Below are 20183 nucleotides of genomic sequence, written 5' to 3' on the forward strand. Positions count from 1 at the left end.
ATCAGTATTGTCTTAATTATTTGAGATATAAAATTGTTTTAAATTTATTTGATGTAAAACATATAACTTAAAATCTATGTATTGAAGAACAAAATTAAGAAATATACGAATGTAATGTACAGTGTATACATATACAAATAAATGTTTAAATACTACATAAATGGTATAAGAATATTAATGCAACTATACTAGTTAAATAGTAATTATTACTTGTTCTCAAGATATGATTTGTACTCCGATAACCGATGAGACTATTCAGTAACCAAAACAAATTATTTATCATGTTTTTAATTTTTACCTTGGATTAAACTGACAATCATTGAACATTCCTGTGTTACCGACAGTGTGTTTTTACTCTTCTAAAATGTATAAGGTCTATCACTTAACTCCTTTAAATCTATGAAACAATTTAAATAATATCTTATTATTATATCAATTATATATTGACTTTATGTATTTAAAATAATGTTCACTCAAAATTTAACGATCAGGACACCAATTGTTTCAAAACATAATTAAACATGTATATAAATTGTAGTAGTTGATATATATTTTCGATTAGTATCGTGACGCACGCTTACAATTTAAAATCGGAGTAAAAAATCGTTTTAAAAATACGTTGATTGTTGTTTGTTTTTCGACTCTTCAGTTAAATTTAGACCGTTTAAAGTTTGTATTTATTTTGGCACATTATTTTGCGCCTATTAGGTCTTAATTTTATTTGATCTAATCATTTGCAATTTTCGTAGTTGGATTTCGTCGCCACGACACACAAACACAATGTTTATCACCATGGTTCCCACGAGCTCATAAAAATGAATATATGTTTATGCGTCGGTAACACATGCGTGATGGCTATAACGACGGGTTTTGTTTGTTTCAAAATATACAACATTTCGTACATCTACTTCTTACGCATCACTCAAAATATAAATGTAATTATACATTTATACCCATTAATACAGTACGGCGTACACAAATAAATATTCGTTGGAACTGAAAACTAATAACTACAATAATTTTCGAACTTAAAATACACTTTTATTTGATTTAATCATTGGTTATAAATACACTAATAAATTATATAATATTATTGGTATCGATGATATGTTTATTTTATACATCGTTTCTGGTTATTATTTAATGGATAGGAAAATGGGTTACTTACCAGAATAACTATTATTAATTTAAATTAAATCACAGATCTCTAAATAAAGAACATTTTAAGAACACACATTTCAAAATAGTTTGTTAAGTTTTTTTCTTGTAATACCAATTGTCTTACAAAACTATGACTTACGTTTTCAAATACTGGATAATATTTATGTTGTAAAGTTAAAAATTAAAAAGGATTTTGATAATACTTGAATCTACTATCTTATGTAACTATGGACATTGCATAATATTTGTGTGTACTGAATTCACTTAATTATATCGCTCACGTAATGTTTCTTTAAATATCTCAAAATGTCATATAATATAATAGTAGGTATTGCTTCCGATGATTTTAAATGTACTCGAAAATAGCATATTATAATCAACACTGTGTAATTTAATTGTATTTTATTCTAAAATTAATTGGTATACAAAAAATGACACAGCTTTTGTTTTTGTTTTTTTTTTTTTTTTTTGACATTAAAATTATACGTAGATAATGATAAATAATTAATAAGCGTATGGCATGTCGTATAACGTATAACACAACAAATGGATGTTTGTTAAAATTATAAAAAAAAAAATCATACGCTAGTTATAAGGCGTTTAATGCAGGCCATTATTTATACATGAAACGTAAATCAAACAAGCTATAATATTCAAATTTAATCAAGGAATAGTTGACTCAAGATGCCAATTTGCTTAACCTTTAGGGCTTTAACGATTTTTTTCGAATGTATCCTCGTGTTTACAAAATTAATAAATAATTTATGTTATACCTACGTTGTCGTTTAAGGTATTTATTATAAATAGTCAAGTTTTAATAAATTTTAATTTAAAAAAATAAACTCTAATCCGGAATACCACAATTTACTATTTAGACAGTTTTTTTTATTCATTTTCAAACTATTAAATTAAAAATATGTTTGAGTAATAATTTTCTTGTAGGTGATGTTTATTTTATTATAAATTACGAGTAGGTAACTAATAAAAACACATATTTGAAAATTTGATCAAACTTCTTTAATTTTTAAGTTAAAAGTTATCCCTTATTAAAAGTAAATTAGTGAAAAATGCCGTAAGCTAAACACGGTTTTATACTTTTATACGACGTTTAAAGCATCGTAAATATTGACATTTTCACAAAAATGTAATTACTGTTTTAACGTCAATGCCATTACTGGCATTACCACAGTTTACTTATCTCAGTAGATTTGTCTCTGTAAGTTAACGTTGGACAGTTAATAAACCACTAACTCGTAGAATTACGTTTTTTTATGCATTGTAATTTAATTGATTTTAGTTCTTACTCGTTTAAAATCAATTGTTAAAAATTTCGAACTCTTTAAGTCAACTTTTTTATAGTCGAACGAATTTTTTTTTTTAATTGATAAAATACTAATGGTAATATTGCTGTTTATTGTGTTATTGCACGTTTGCATTTTTATGTATTATATAGACTTTAAGGTAGTTAATATAAGAACTCATTAGTTTTGGACATGTTTTTTCTTTTTAGAAATAAAGAGACTAATATAATGAAAAATAAAACTAGAATCATTTAATCGACTTGATACTAGATGATTAGTTATTTTTGTTTTACACGTCGGGGTAATAATATTGACGTAATATGTTTATGTATGATAAATGGTCAGTGTATGGATGAAAAAGGTTATATAAAAATTACTACTTTTCGAAAAATGAATAAAAGTCTCATTTCTATATCCGTCCAAAATGCCTTTTCCACTTTTAGAAATAATATAAAATCAAATATATTTACTTTGATGATGAAAACGGCAACCATGAATCGAGAAATTTCTCTTTGAGCCTTATCCGATGTCCAATAACTAATGTGTTCTCGTTGCAGGACATTAATTGAACAATAATCAAATTATACCATGCTACGATCGATGTGGTTTGTTTTTTTTTATAAGTAAAAATATATAATAATTATAATCTCGTACGAAAAAATAAAAAATAATTTTAAAATTCTATTTGGAATCTAAACTCGTATCACCTGGCTTTATTGTTAAAAAACAACGTGCTTATTGCTTGGAGTTCTTTGTCTAATGAAATTCTTAGAACTTCTTTTCCTCTTTTATGTCGTGCCCAATAAAATTCATCCATATTTTGCCTACATTCTTGTTATTATTATATTTATCAAAATCAAACACCTTAATAGAAAATTAAATTTTTTTTTTCTTTGAAAATGTATTTTTAGTATAGTATCTTATAAAATGTAATACATTTTTATTGCCGTTTCGACTTAGATTTCCGTTAGTATTGATATAAGCACATGAGTTGATGAATATACACTAATACGTTTTTAATTAAGCAAATAAAAAGCTTACAAGTACACAATTGTATTCTACCCGTTTAGATATATTATATGATTTACCAACTCGACAATGTTGCATTAAACTAACGTATGGAGTCGTGTTATGAAGGTATACTGCCTATTAGCAGCGTACGTAATTGTATTCTACCTGTTTCACTGACCATCATGCAACACCACGGTTTAGCTCATAGTGATACACGAAGATGATCGTAATAAGACTTGATTATTTTATTTCACGAACTCGTCATGAGTCATGACATATTTGTCGGATTTTTTGATCCATTAGCTAGTGTATAATTTTGCCTTTATTTTCAGCCAATTTATTTTATCTCAACTTTTTTTAAGACAATTGGAAATGGAAGGACATGAATATTGAGATCCGTGAAAAATATATACATAGATTACATCTAAAAAGTTCAGGAATGCAGTTATTTTTTTTATATTATTTTTATTAGGAGTCCTTCTTAAATGACCAATTATTAAGATAATACCTAATATATTTATTTTAAAATTTATTGTTATTGAATACAAATTTATTTTATAATAAAAATAGTTTATAAAAAGCAAATATACGTTAAATCTAATCAAATGTTAATATGATCAATAATATTATAATAAAGATAACAAATAAATAAGTAAATAAATAACAATAATAATAATAATAATATAAAAAAATTAGTTTTATATACTTATAAGATAAGATATTTATAAAATATAATATTCAACCTTGTTATTTTATTTTTATTCAACTGTTTTATTAGATTTTCAATTTTTTTAACGGTGTTTCCTAAATTATTGACAAACAGAAATTAGTAAACTTTTTACTAGACTAATTAACATTACACTACCAGTTTGAATTACTTTAAAAACATCTACGAAGATATAAATATTCAGAAGGGAACCATTATAAAAAACTAAATTTTTTTCGTGAAATGACAATAGATTACGATATCAGTTAATGCTATTATTAAGTATTTATAAGCTAAAAGTTAAACACTGTACTTAAGTATTATATGGATATATATTTATATATACTTGGTAAATTCAGAACATAGTGAAACTAAATATTATATACACATATATGTATATACTATATAGTACAAAGCTTAATTGATAGTATAGTATAGACTATATAGAGGCCAAATTTTTATTTGGTTAATAATAAATGACAACTTGCCTATTATTGATTATCAACTAGTAATCGAAAAAAAAATCCATTTATTATCGTTATTTAAAATATAAATAAAATCGAATATAATAATAAAAAAATAATATTACCACCCAGGATCTCTTATAAATACACCACAGAGAACCCCTTAAGACGAAAAAAATATTCTACTTCCGTCTAATACAATGGAGAGAAATTCATACATACCTTTTTATGGCACGGAACTTAGGTACTCCGACTGGGTTTGGATCTATTTTTGTCGAGTAATATCGAAGTATAATCCATGAAAATAATGGTATTTAGTAATGGTACATTTTTAACGAACCATCCATAGAATATGCCACCGTTTATTTCATCATGGCAGTCTTAGGAATTTGTTTTCTCTTCTTAACACAAAAGATCTCCAGGGGTAAAGTCGGCTAATGTGTAACACAATGAATCGTTTGCCTTTATCTAATGGTCCTTTTTGATCAGTGGTGAGTCTTTTGAGAAATGCCTCCTATGGTGAATTGACAGTTCTGGTCGACCCATGTTTCATCCAGACATCCAGATAGTATATTGGTTGTACCTTATTTAGCAGGTAATGCCTTATACATTCAAAATAAATTCACTACTAATGCACAATTTCACGTCTTTTAAGAAGTGCTGTCTGAGAATTTCTTACATTCACAAGATACAAATTCTTCAACAGTCTATAAAACGACAAACGTTAATTTAATTTTAATAAAAAAAAAAAAAATTAAAAAATTTGATAGACTTCCATCTTCATTGACGATTGTTAAGGTTTTTGGAGTTTAGAAATTTCACGATTGAACCAAAAACTATTTTTATCAAAATCACCAACCTTTTCAACTGATTTGAATGTATTGATTTTTTTTTTTTTATTAGATGTCACAGTATTTTTATTTCTATATTCTATCAAAACCGTTTATAAATAACATTAAAAATTTAATAATGTCACCCAATTAGTAATATATATTTTTTTTAATTTTCAAAAAAATATTAAGAGATTTTTATTTTTAAGGTTGATAGGTACCATATGACGTTAACTTTTTATCACAACTGGGATAATTTTACTCCGACGGGGGAAAGGTGGTCGTGCTAGTTGCCTTTTCAAGGTGTACGAAGTTTAGATAATAATGATAATATTATAATAATATGTTTTATTGTTTACTAAAGGTATGATTAATATCTATTTATTAATTAGAAAGTTATTGTCATATCACTGATGTCATCGTAGTTCGTTGTCTTACTGATTTGATAAAATTTTGTTAATCATGATTTCAGAATCAATTGTACTTACTCTTAATCAAGTTGATTATAATAATAATAATATAGGCTATCGTGCTTTTATTAACTATAAACGAATAGCTCGAATAAGTACTATATAAGTATGTACATACTAATAGTCTAATAAATACGATAAATTCACCTCTTATATCAATAAATTATTATTATTATAATACTATAAAAATACTTGATTTATTTTATGTAAACTAGCAATTTACGTTTATTTTCATTTTAAATTATCTATAAACTATAAATAGTTTTACGCATATATTATTGTGAATTTAATCATTTATTTATATAATAACTTTCCGGACGCCAGAATTAAATGTCTTACTGATCATCACCCCTCTTGTGCATTTAGTCGTGTTCATAAAATATATGTGTTACTCGGAATTTGTGAAATCGGTAATTTGAAGGGCATAATTTGACTTATTTAATAATATCAGTTAGAACTTTCTTATTTGTTCAAATTTTGATGGATAATTAAATTAAGTTTATTATACTATTATAAACAGTAAAAAAAAATAAAAACGAAGATAATAATAATAGGTAACACGTAATAAATTCTAAAAATTCGACAACTACTGTGTTGAATTTTTTACACACCGTGACATTTTTTTACATTTGTATTTCTTTGATGTAAAATTTGTACGACGCGACATATACATTGAATGTGTCCTTATTTCTTACCTTGCTCCGATTGACCCAAACTAAACGCATTCCAGAACAAATATTCGTAAGGTTAGGTAGTCAAACGAAATCAAACGATACGGAGAACTGACTAACTTGAAATATGTAGACAGAATAATATTCTAGGACCAGTAAAATCTAAATAATAATATAATAAATTCTATCTTTATATTTATAAATGTATTTAAATTTAAGGTAATTAAACTGTTATATTGAAGCCTTAATTTAGTAAAATATCTGTATAAATACAGATAAGAAATCATAAATGTATACTATTTGATGGGCCAAACGTCGGGATACTTAACAATATATAATATCATCATAATATGAAACGAAAATGTGGGTATTTTTCTTATGGATTCACGACTTTATATAAACGAAAAAAAAATATTCTAAAATTTTTCATTCAACATAAATAGTCTGAAAATACAAAATAAATCATTATATTGTGTACATTAGTAAAATATAGCACTACAAATCTAAAATATTTCAGTTATGTGAAAAATAAAAATATAAAATTTTGTATTTGAACTATTTAGTATCCATAAAACAAATTTATATCTCATACTACTTTTTTTATTTGTATCCTATAATAATTAGTAAATGCTATAAAATCCGAGCCATACTTATAACTAGTTATAACTCATAAACGATTTGTCTGTATTTCAATTTTTATGTTTTAAAATATACCAAAATATCTTTTGCTTAAGAATATGAAATTAAAAGTGTATGTTATTGACATTCAAAAAAGTAAAAACTCAAAAAAAAAAAAAAAAAAATACGATAAAGATATTTGTATATTTTAACTAGTAATTATGTAAGAAAAATATTTTCAAATCGTCTATAGATTTTTAAATAATGAGTTTGACTTGATAAAAAAATAATTTTGTATGTACACTCCACTCGTGTGTGCGTGTGTATGAGAGAGTAATAGAGAGACAACACTTTTTGATTCAAAGGACCACCAACTTGGACGGGTCTGAAACATTACTATGATGTCGCAATTGTCGCATCATTAATAAGAATGTGGAAGTCGACGTGACGTATGAAATAAAAAGCGACGCCGACTTCATGCTGAGTGGTGGTACCGGTGCCCGAGATGAGATTTAAAAAAAAAAACGGCAACTTATAAATACCACTGACAGTTGAGAAGAATAGTATTTGACTAATGGGTACTGGGCCAAAAGAGACAAATGGTCGGACAGGTGCAACTTGTCACAGCTCCTCTCTCGAAGGCGACGATGGTTTGTCAATTATGTCTTCGTCGTTGGTCGTGAAGAGAAGGATAGACCAAAAAATTAAATATTATTAAAATAGACAAGTGACAGGACGCAACGGAACGACTTCGACATGGTGTTGCAGGTGAAATCAAAAAACACCAGTGAAATATAAAACACGCTTATTTCTATCAATTGGTTTTTAAATAAAATTAATTAACATTGTAAATAATATGACAGTTTTGACTTCGACATTTAGACGTTAAAAGTTTTTGCGAAAGGTCTATTATTTTTGTATCATCTATCCGTATGTTTTTCTGAACGGCAACTCGCATCTTATTTTTTTTATTTTTTTTATTTTGTACCCCGAACGTTCGTTGCGCATAATATAATAAATGCAGCACTATAAAACTAGCATAGCGTAATACTATTTCACACGTATAATATCATAGACTTACCATTTACGATATTATCATTATACCCAGTGACGGAGATGAGCTACATTGTCATCATCGTCGCAATTTATTTTCGCACGGTTTCCAAATTCCAATCGCCTAAGTGCTTCATGGATATAACGAGGACACCAGTAATACTTATATACATATTTTTAAAAATATAGAATATAATATTGCTATAACAGGGTGATTTACCAAGTATGCTCGCCGCCATCTTTTCCTTAAACAATGGATATATCAAAATTCTCACTTTGCAATTTTTTAATATACAAACTTAATATAGATTAGTTAGTTTCTATTTTTTTTCATCAGATCAAAGGCCACTTTTAACGATTTAATGCACTTTAAAAACATTTTGTTTGAATGGATTTCAATGTAGTATACCTCAGGTATGTAGTAACTTTGATGAACAAATTTTTAAAAATTAATATAAAATCTAATCTTAAGAATTTATGTTTAAATTCGAATAATAGAAGTACATATAATTTAATATACACTTATCAAATATTTAATTTTCAATAAAAAGAAAATAATAATAAAATAATAATGATATCATTCTATTAGTTTTTAGCTTATTAAATTACTCTTTTATCCCTCCACTACTTTAAATTACATTAAAATCAGGGTTTGCATTAGAAAAAAAAAAAATGTATTATACGTTATTTATAATTAAAATGTTATACAAATTTTGAGTTTATCGTTATTCAACTTTAGCGTTTTTCGTTATTCAGAATTAAAATTTTTAATATATTTTATAATTTATAACTATTAAATAATAGGAAATTAATTATTTTTTTAAATTATTTTCCATACATAACGTGTGTTATATGCTTTGTTTTGTGTTGTATAATTATTTATCTTTATCGTTTTCCGTTATAATTACGTTTACAAATTTTAATCGTTTTTTGTCAAATATAACGTTTACAAGTTTTGATTAAAATTAAATATTATTATTATTATCAAGAATTATATGTTTCAAATATTTGCCTTAATTGAAATGACATTTTATACCATTGAAGAAGTATCCTGTGGTGATTGGTCTACCTATATCTTCTGAGAATAATTGAATTGGTACCTGTACCCAAGTAGCCGATACTTTTACCTGTCCTATTGAATTACTTTATTAACATACAATTCGTAAATACATTGGTTAAAAATAATCATTTAAGTAAGTATATTGTATATACAAATTATTCAAAATATAAATAATATTAAATTGTATAAAGTCATATACTAGTACTATGATAAGTCATTTAACTATATTTTAAGCATTATAATTATTACACTAAATAATATTTTACTAAAAAAAAAAAAACAATATTTTAAAATTCTATTTTAAGTAGGTTTAAATTCCTATTCTACAGAAAGGTGCAATTTTGGTGTTCTATACCGTCATCGCCTTTGGTGAAACGGATGTCCGTCCATTATCTCAATGGCTAAACCTTATTCATTGCGTTATCTATAGCATGTTCAAAATCAACACACAATTTTTCCATTAATATTTTATAATTTGTAAAACTTGTCTGAGTATAATAATTGTTAGATTACATATAATATATACCTGTTTTATATTTTTGTAGAACCATTGTTCAAAGATTATTATGTATATTTTATTATATCAGAAACAACTCGTTTGAATTATGATCTAATACAACAACATTTTCAAAAACAAAAAAAAGTCAGTTTAACAATTTACAGGGGTTGTTATGCTAGGTAAATCACACTGTATACCTGTGTATATACTTTACAAATACAATATTATTATGTCGTCAACATTAAGTACGTGTACTGTTAATGCTTGAAGGGAGTGCTTAAAATAATAATAATATGTTTACCTACCTACCTACTGCATATTGTATCCGTTCGTGTGCGCACGTGTGTCGTGTATAATGTAGCTATAATAATATTCAATATATGTGAGCGGGTCAAATATTTTCTTGTTTTTGAATATTATTTACCATTTAGCAAAAAATGTTTTCTCTGAGACTTATCATAATTCTGCACGAGATTTTACAGCTAAAATCCTTATTTTGATCTATTTTTTTCTCTTTAGTATAAAACGCACAAAAACGTTAATTTGTTTTCAAAAAATTAATCTGGTTTTAATATGTTCTTGTAACATAATAATATTAAATATGCATTTATACGTACATAGGTATATATTAGTTTTGTTAATTGAAATTGTGATCTATAAAAACGCTAATCTTATTTTAGTATAAATAACCGAATTCAATATTATAAATTATAATAGTAAGAACTTAAAAAAATAATATTTTCAATACTTGAATAAAACATTTTAAATTTACTTAAACCTCTAATATCAAATTATATTATATTAATCCGTTTTTTCTAAAACAGTTATAATAATAGTTTTTTGTATGAATATATAATTTATTGGTTCGAATAACTTTCTGCTTTATATTTTACTTATGTAGAATATAGTTCACAGAACTAAACTATTTATTATTTAATGTTACTTTATTCGTATTTAATGTACCAATTTACTTTATTTATGAATATTTTAATAATTTAAAATTTATCTCAATGCAATTAAGAAAATTAAAATAAATAATATAGAAAATGGTCGTTAATAATCCAACCATTAAATTAAAAGTAATCAGACAAAATTATAAATATACCTTTTTTAATTATAATATGCATATTTTTGAACGTTTAAAAATTTTATTCCATTTAAGTTTCCGTTAATTCTATATCACAATATAAAATATCTATTTTTACAACATTAATTACATACATCATTTTATTTAATTATATTATACTATTATATAATTATAAATCGCACAAATTAGTGGTTTATAGTAGCCTTCAGTTATTTTGATAATATTATTATAGTGATGTATTAATTTATTATACATAAATAGTAAAAAAGAATGAATAGGTATCTTTATTAACTTTTGAACACCTAATAGTGTAGGTATTTGAAATGTATACAAAAAAATTTCAAGAGATAAGGGGCTTATATAATTTATTTTACAATGAATATTACATATATTTTTTATTTTCTGAGGAGGAGGCGAATCATTTAATCACCCCTTTCTGCTTAAGCACCTGTATGCATGTAATTGTATTAATTGTAATAAATGATAAAAGTGATAGGTAATAATAAAAATATAAATAAAGGAACTAAAAATATCAAATTATAGAAACCAATTATACATAAAAACATATTTGTAATATAGGTATTTGGTTAAACCAATAGAAATAACTTATAAAGCAGCTAATTAAAACTCAAGCGGTACATAAGGAATCTAACCGTTAAATATAAGACCGTTAATTGCTTTCAAAGTCGTTAGTACAGCTCGGATACTTTACTTGTAATCGTAATCTTTAAACTCTTTATCACAGAAACATATTATATGTATACACTTAGATATTATGCATTAAGTGTTTGTACATTAAACTTGTGAAACGGATAAATGTAACCTTAAAACAACCAATTTTTTGGAGCTTATAATTAGGTGAAATATTGAACTATTTACTTGAAATTTATTTGGAGGTATCTACCAACTCGATCAGTTTTACTAGTGTATTAAAAAAAAAAAAAACGAAAACGTAAACTTCGTGTGATTTGGTGATGCCTTATTGTATTCTATATGAAAGTACTCTGATTGCGTTCAAAAACACATTGGCTTCTAAAGTAACGTATTTGTGTATAAATAAAATAGGCATATAAAAATAAAAATGTAATATTATTTTATTTTATTACACATTATTATAGAAGTAATAACTTTTAGTTAAGAATATTATTAATACAATCAAATCACAATAGTATAATGAGAATATTAAAAAAAATATATTATTGAAAGGAATGTCTTAATGGAAGTCAAAAATAATTTAAAACAGTATTTATTATTAATTTAGAAAAAATTACTTCGGAAAATAATCGACATCTGTGTAATTGGTTAAGTGGTCCTCGTTCACTTTTTGACTGCCGCCGTCATTACCATCGGAAATTCTTCTTGCGACCTTTAATATTTAACATTTTCTGGTACGGAGTTGCGTCTGAGCCTAAATAAAAAAATGAATAGTTTGAAAAAAATTACTAAATTTGTATAAATAATTATTGGTGCGACGATGCCATTTTAGTTTCTGAATAGGGGAATTTAAGTGAGAGTAAATTTTAAGCATACTTAAAAATGTTTGTCAATATTCAATGAAGTTAAAAATTCGGGGAAGTAATTCCGATGTACAGCAGATTTCGAGCGTATCACGCCATTGAACAGTAATGGATATGTTCAATTTCATTTCAATGACAAATGGTTACACTTAAAAATAAAAAATTCTGAACGAATACAGCATTGCAGACTATATTTCTAAGAATATCTCATTATGGTCCATGCTTGACGAATGACGAACAATGGGAGGAATCGAAAAAGCAAAAAAATGTTATACTATTTTATTATTTGTTATACAATATATAATAATTAATAACATAATATTTATATTATGCATTCGTGTTATGAACTTTTAAGCCAATTAATAATGTGAATAGGTAGGTACATTGGTAAAATAATTTTTAAATTTCATTGTACGTAGCAAATAATAATATATGTAATGGTGAACAGTTTTAAGACTCGATAAATATTTTTTAAATTACAACAAAATAACTAAAACCATTTAAGAGAAGAATGTAATTGTTTGTTTAAATATCTAATTTTAAACGTCTATAAAATATATTTTGAATTAAAACAAAATAACGGAATAGTTCAAGTAAAAATTCATTATTTTTCTTATAAATATCTAATTAAATGAAAACTTTGTCCAAATTCACTCATTCCCCACCAATTATACAAACCTATAACGTTAGCGTCGGTAAACATCGACCCTTGCTGTCAGTCTGTTTGTGAAACGGATGCATTCTTTCGTGGACCAAAGTATACTAATCTAGTAGTTTGTGAATTATTTTTACGATTTGGATGGATTTTATTTATATTTTTATATAGGTAAATCAAACTTATGATGAACTTTGTATTTAATTTTCAAGTATTTTTATTCATAAAAAAATATTTTCATATGATATAAATTAAAATAGGTAAAAAAAGACATAAATGTCGGATACCTTTAAATAGCCAAAAATAGTGAAAATTCTTTGAAAATGTTATCATCTAGAAAATGCTATTATGAATATTTTATGAAAAAATCTAGTTTCAATAATATATAATTTTTAAATTACACACAAAAAAAAAATAATAATATAGATTTTGTCAAAAACTAGATTCGTGTAAAATGTTCTGGGCTTCTCCAAATTATTTTGGAATGTATTGATGATGTATTAATTTTTATCTCTTAAAATACTAGTTATATAGTACGTATATTCAATTCGCTAAAAGAAGCCACCTTCAAAGATAAAAGAAATTTTACTGTTCTATGACAGAAAAAAAAAACTACACACATAAACACAAAATAAAAATACAACCATTGTTTCGCTTAGAATTTATAAATACACACATATATCATTATTAAACCGATATCTTTATCGTTCCGCTCAGAATTCAATAACCTCTATACCTAACAATGTCGATTTAGTTTTAGACATAAGACCCCTTCCCCTTCTTATTGGCAATGTGGGTACAAGTATGCAGCTAATAACCTTACCTGGTTCTATCCGGTTGTTTTTCCAGAACTGTAGATACTTGAGTTTCGGCGGCCAGTTGATCTGGAAACTTTCGTTGTTCACCAACGGCTCCATTAATTTTCGCAACTCACTATTACCGAGGGTAATAGCGTTCTCATCAATCGGATTTTTTAACGTGGTGGACACATCATCTAACCACACTGATTTTATGTGGTCAATAATTGAACTGACATACGGCGCATCGAACGGTGAATCGATAAAATTTGGTAATCCAAATGTCGAGTAAATGTCCAACAAGCTGATGGCTACGTTCTTAGGTTCCGTGTTCTGGAGCGGTATCAGGTGGTAGAAATTGATTGGTTGATACCAGTGGACCAGAATGTAATTATAACCGTCGCAGGGATATTGCTGCATGTTGACGAATCCGAAGAAAACCGAAATGGTGGAAGAATATTTCTTAAACGGGAGAGACGGATAATTCTGGGATTCCGCAATTATCGTATCCCGGCGTATACAGGGTTGGCACAGTTTTAGATACGTCGTTACCGCTTGTTTGGTTACGTTGCAGTAACTGGCCTGAATTTGAAAGAGCATTTCATCTAAGTTTCCGTGGTTGGTGTTCATGTGTGCCCTGTGTATCACGTCAAATAGATTATCGGTGATCACGTACAGTAGGTTGGGGGTGTCAGTTTCCTTAAGCGTCGGTTTCACCAGCCATTCGCAACCTCCCGCGACCATAACGTCATACTTCCGAAGTAACCGGTAATCCTTGGGCGTTTTTCTTATTCCTTGTGCAGTTTTGTATTTGATTAGTTGAATTTCTCTGACCAGCCAATTATAGTCCATCTCGTCCATACAAGAGTATTTTTCACGTTTATTGTTGGCGACCAAGGCTGCCCACACCCCATCGAATACAGCCTTTGTCGGTTGGTCCATGATATCAGTCTGAAACAGTTATTGAGTTATGAATATACGCAGACCAAACACGTCGATATGAAGTGCAACCGCTAACGAACACGAGTTGTCTAGGACTGAGGGACAGCAGCTCTTTAGCTGGAAACTACTGACCAAATGCCCCACTGAAAATTATTGATATAATAGGGATTATTTTTATAAAAGGCAAATTTCTAAATGGGACGTTCAAGTCACCCGACCACCCATTGCCAATTTAGTGACAGTTGATATGCCATTGTTGCGCATAACAATATATACCCATATATTATTGTATTGATCCAGGTAGGTAAAATTAGGTAGGTAAGTCTCTAGCAGGTATAATAAGTATATACTGTATCATAATTTTTGGTATTAGCATTTATACGATTGAAAACGAACGATTTTTTCCTACGTTGCCAAATTTAATAATTATTATTGAATGATATTTTTCAGACTTTTAACAAAATATTAAACATTCATAATACTTATAATGGTATGTGGAAAATAAAAAAATCAAGTATTTTATTAAAATATTTAGAGTATATTAGTTACGCTATTTCGTTATAACTGATAATATGTAAATAACTCGTTACATATTTATCATATTTTGTATACGTATATAATTTTATTTTAGTTATTTTAGTAAATTTAAGCTAAATTAATATGTAATATTATTTTAACATATAAATATAAATATGTTCTAATATATACTATTATTTATTTAATTAATATTTGTATTAGTGTGTTATAAATAATTAAAATACATTTTAATAAGTAAAAAAATAAAATCTGGTGAAATGTATTAATTGAATATATAGTTACCAAATTTAAGTCTAAATAAAATCTGCACATTTCTTCATTTGACACATTTCACATAGTAAAACAATATTTTATTTCATGATGTCTAAGTTATTAGATAAATTATCACGGTAATGTTTAATAAATTATAATTTATTATTATTTTTCCAAGGAGGGAAATACGTAGCTCGTTTTTATCCTCCCAATGGGTGCTGTGTATTAGTATTACCAGGATCTAACTAGTGTTGCATCTAAAATAATCTAGGACCTAATTAGTGCATTACCTAAAGTAATCCATAACTTAAATAAAATAATTCGGGATTCAATTAATAGAAAACTTTTAATTTTAGAATCCAGATCGAATCAGCCTCAGTCAGTCTTCGGTGTGTAGTGTACAGTTCGAGGTTGTCATGGTTGTCTAGTCCATTCGTCGTATGAATGGAGTGTGAGTTTGTCTAATACCTGTATACCTACTGTATAGGTACACAAAGAGGTATATGTGAGCTGTAAGATTTTTTTTTGCAAATAAAATACCTATTCACCGTTTAATTTGTGTCGAATACCAACATAAAGTATGGGACTAATACAAATCAGCTCACATCCATCAACTAAAATGTTATTTTCCTAATACCTATAAGAGGAAAAATATGAATTAAAATAAAAATTGCGTTACTTTGAAATAAGAATTATTTATTATATGCTTTTTAAAAATAGAAAAAAATTTAAATTTTTAAAAATTTGATTTCAATTCAAAGGTTTAGCTACCTATTGTGTAGAGGTTAGATAATAAGTTTTCTTTCGAACGATTGATTGAATTAGAAATAGTAATGTGCGAGTATTAGTGATGATATATTTTCTAATATTTGTGAAGTACTTTTATATTTTCTACTTTTCAGAGAATTATGATTTATATTTCGAACCCTTTAGGCATAAGCAGTTTTCTTAATTATACAGCAACCAGCCACGGTGGCTAAGAATATTTTGGCAATATTACTGTACTTAAATTAAAATGTATACAAGAGAAACAATATTTGTTATTGTATACACAATTTTGTGTTAGTTTTAACGCATGACCTTTAATTTCAGAAGTACGACGTTTTTCCAGATGCTATTTTATAACCAAATTTTACCGTGTAAGACGTATACTAATACTATTTTGTATTACTTTTATATATAATACATAAATGTGTGACGATTGTGTGTTTACTTGCCATACATTCACAAGACTAAATTATGTAGTGAGTTTCCACCGTGTGACAATAAAACTGATTAAACAATAACCTAGGTATCTAACCTAAACATAACAAAAATAATAATAAATGTTAAAAAAAAATTCTTTAGTATTCTTTAGTTAGGAATTTGATAATTCTCGTTAATACAAATGAATAATTATTGTACCGATATTCATATTGGCATATGTTATTAGTTAATCACACCGGTTGCAATGACTATGAATTTTGATTGTTGTCTTTTTTATTTTTTATAGTATTTAATATACCTATGTATATATATTTATTTTAATTTTTTTTAAATTTTATTTCAGACTTGGCCGTATAGCGCACACAACACCGTGAAAGAATGTTCATCGCCTGACGATGATGACTACAGATACAACTGTTATAATAGTTATAACAATACATTAGAAGGAAAATCGTATTCGACTTACGATAATTATTACAAGCCATCGATCAACTCGTGAATATTTGTCATTCATGTATATTGTGTCCTATATAGATCTAGGTGCTTAAAAAAAAAAAAAAAATTATTAATATTATCTAGACAACTGTAAAATATTTGTATTCTTGTTTTATGATAGGTTAACATTTAATTTATTTTATGGATTTGCACATAATTTTCAATTAACTGTATAATGATAATTTAATAAAAATAATGAAAACAATAACAACTGGTTTTATGAGGATACACTACATAATAATATAACAAAAGAGTAGATCGAAAATTGTTCATGATAAAATATTACTCGACGATTTAACAAGTAAGATTTTTACAGAGTAATTATTAAATGAAAAACGCGGTTACCTAAACAATAAACATTTCCTAATATTGGATGGTCCTTGGATAAAAGAAAACATCTGTTGAGATGTGCTACTGATTTGGATAATATCAGAGATATTATATGAGGTACAAGTGAATTATAATACTTTGTTATACATCTGAAAACATTGCATTGAAAAAAAAAGCTTTTAATATTTATTTAAACGACATATTTACATAACTCGAAAATAAGATTAACTAATTTGTCATATTTAATTACTCTTAAATATCTACGAATACAAAAAAACTTTTATAATAATCTTTGGTGGAATTTGTATTTTATTTAACGATAATGTACGATTATTAATTGTTTCATTCACTAATATAATCATTATAATATTTAGTGATGTAAGCTAAATAAGATAATTTTAGTTATTATTATTATTTTTTTTTTTTATCATTAAATATAATATAAAACTTTATGTTTTTGGTTATTTAACAATTTCTACATAGAGCTTAGTTAGATTATCCACGATCGAATAAATCGATTAACTTTCTTTATTTAAAACGATTGAGGTAATTGATAATAATATAGTAAGTGCTAAAAACGTATTTTAAGATTATGAGAATTAAATTTTAACTATTTTTAAACATACAATTCAATTCAAGAATTCTGTTTTATTCAAATTTTAATTAATGATAGAACGTGTCATTTTCTTGATTTTAATTATACTCGTCAGCCCAAATGCTTTTGATAATTTTGAATAATAAAGATGCTCATTGCTTGTTTATTTATCCTTTATAAAAATTATCTTTCTTTATACAAATAATTCATTTTTATTTTTATTTATTTTAAGTTATATACAATCTGTTTCCTAAGGAACAATAATAGTATGTGATAACAGGATTTGTTTTATTTTTTTATATGAGTCGCATGATAGAAAAAGTCACCCAGTTGTTACACTATCTAAACTTGTTATTATTGTCATTATTTTTTTTAATTTAAATTTTCTTTCATTAAAACTTAGGTAGTTAATGACATCAATTTCTTTTGAGCCTTTTTGGGGGATTTCCAGGAAGTCAAGGTTAGATATGAAGACGGCAGTATGGAGTGGAGTCTTTCATAAAAGGTTACTGCTATTCCATGGATGGTTTTGATTTTTAGATTGAGATGTTGTAATGTTAGGTTTAAGATATGTGGTGTAAATTGGTGATTTTACGAAGGATATTATTTTGGAAGGTTTGTTAATGTTTGATTTATTATCATTATCTCAGAGTTTAAGATCATAAGTTTACATTAACTTAAAAAGGGATTTATATATTAGCAGTTTTGTATTTAATGTAGTGTGCATGTTGTTGATGATTAGTGTTTAAAGTAAGCGGAGACGTGCATTTAAAGCAAACTTTTTGATTTTGATGTGGTGTGATCAAGTGAAACGATAGTCAATAATTAGACCTAAGTATTTGGTCGACTGAGATGTAGACATTTGAATATTATTTAGAAATTCCATTGGGAGACACGCGAAGAGTGAATGTAGTGTAGTGTATGGTGATTTAGATTGATTGACTTTGAAATGTCAATTTTTGTACCAAGCAACCGTGACATCAAAGCGGTGTTGGAGGTTAAGGGAAACTGAGTGAGAATTTTTTTTAAAACAAATAATATTAATTAACTGAAATTAAAAATTAATATCAAATTTTTATTTTTTAGATAATTTGTTAATATTTTAAAATATTAAAATAATTAAAAAATAAACATGCATATAAATTGTAATAAAATCATATAATTTATTTTTCAAGTTTTTATAAAAAGAAAAAAATCAGTGCAAATATAAAATATTAATCTCATAAAATATGCAATGGTTTTTCAATATTTTATTGGAATTAATATATTAATTTAATTAAAAATACTTTCATACCTACATACATTTAAGTATTTATTTTGTGTGATAAAGTGTACTATGTGAAATAATATAACTCTCGCATAACGAATTCTATATCATAATCATTTTATATTTTTTAATAAAACAAATGCATAAATAAGACATTTCAGTTCTATTAATTTTTATTTTTTTTTCATATTTTTACAGCAATTTAAAATAATATCGTTGCAGGCTGTAACCATAACATTAAATTTTGACGTTCAGAAATGTACAAGGGCGTATGCGAATAAGAATGTTATTAATTAAAATGGGATTAGAAAAAACAAATTATGTCTATAAAAATAATAATAGCTTCAAGTATGAAAGTAATGTCACTTTATATGATGATAAATGTGATTGTAGTAATAATGAAATAAAATTAATTAAATTTAAAAAAAAAGTCCTAGTTCTTTGCTGATATTTTGTTGTATCTTGAGTTTAAAAGTCTCAAAATAAAATACGTTTAATAAAAATCGATCATTGTTATGTTAACTGAAATTAAAAAGTTTGTATTATTAATTTATAACACAATACGATATAATAATATATTATGTTATGTCCATTTTTCATCGATTCCAAAATAGAAAGATAGAACAATTTTAAAGTGATATTAATTAATTTACTATTTA

The 20183-nt window shown here is 26.0% G+C and overlaps 1 protein-coding gene across 3 annotated transcripts in view; it reads left to right on the plus strand.

The window, feature by feature from the left end:
• LOC112594986 (transcription factor 21) overlaps positions 1–19962 on the plus strand; it is a 42267-nt gene extending 22305 nt beyond the window's left edge. Inside the window, exons 3-4 of one of the 3 annotated variants that reach the window (XR_003114680.1) lie at positions 15988–16130; positions 17181–17250. Coding sequence is in view for 2 of the 3 variants with exons in the window: in XM_025340042.1 (XP_025195827.1) it covers positions 17181–17336 (156 nt within the window). In the remaining variant the exon portion in view is untranslated. Of the gene's footprint in view, positions 1–15987; positions 16131–17180; positions 17450–19722 lie in introns of those variants that run through there. The other 2 variants (XM_025340042.1, XM_025340041.1) reach the window with 2 other exon arrangements.
• Positions 19963–20183: the final 221 nt, after the last annotated feature.

This window comes from Melanaphis sacchari, unplaced genomic scaffold, assembly GCF_002803265.2.
Source record: "Melanaphis sacchari strain LSU unplaced genomic scaffold, SCAv2.0 Contig24_pilon_pilon, whole genome shotgun sequence".
Taxonomy (NCBI): Eukaryota; Metazoa; Arthropoda; class Insecta; order Hemiptera; family Aphididae; genus Melanaphis; species Melanaphis sacchari.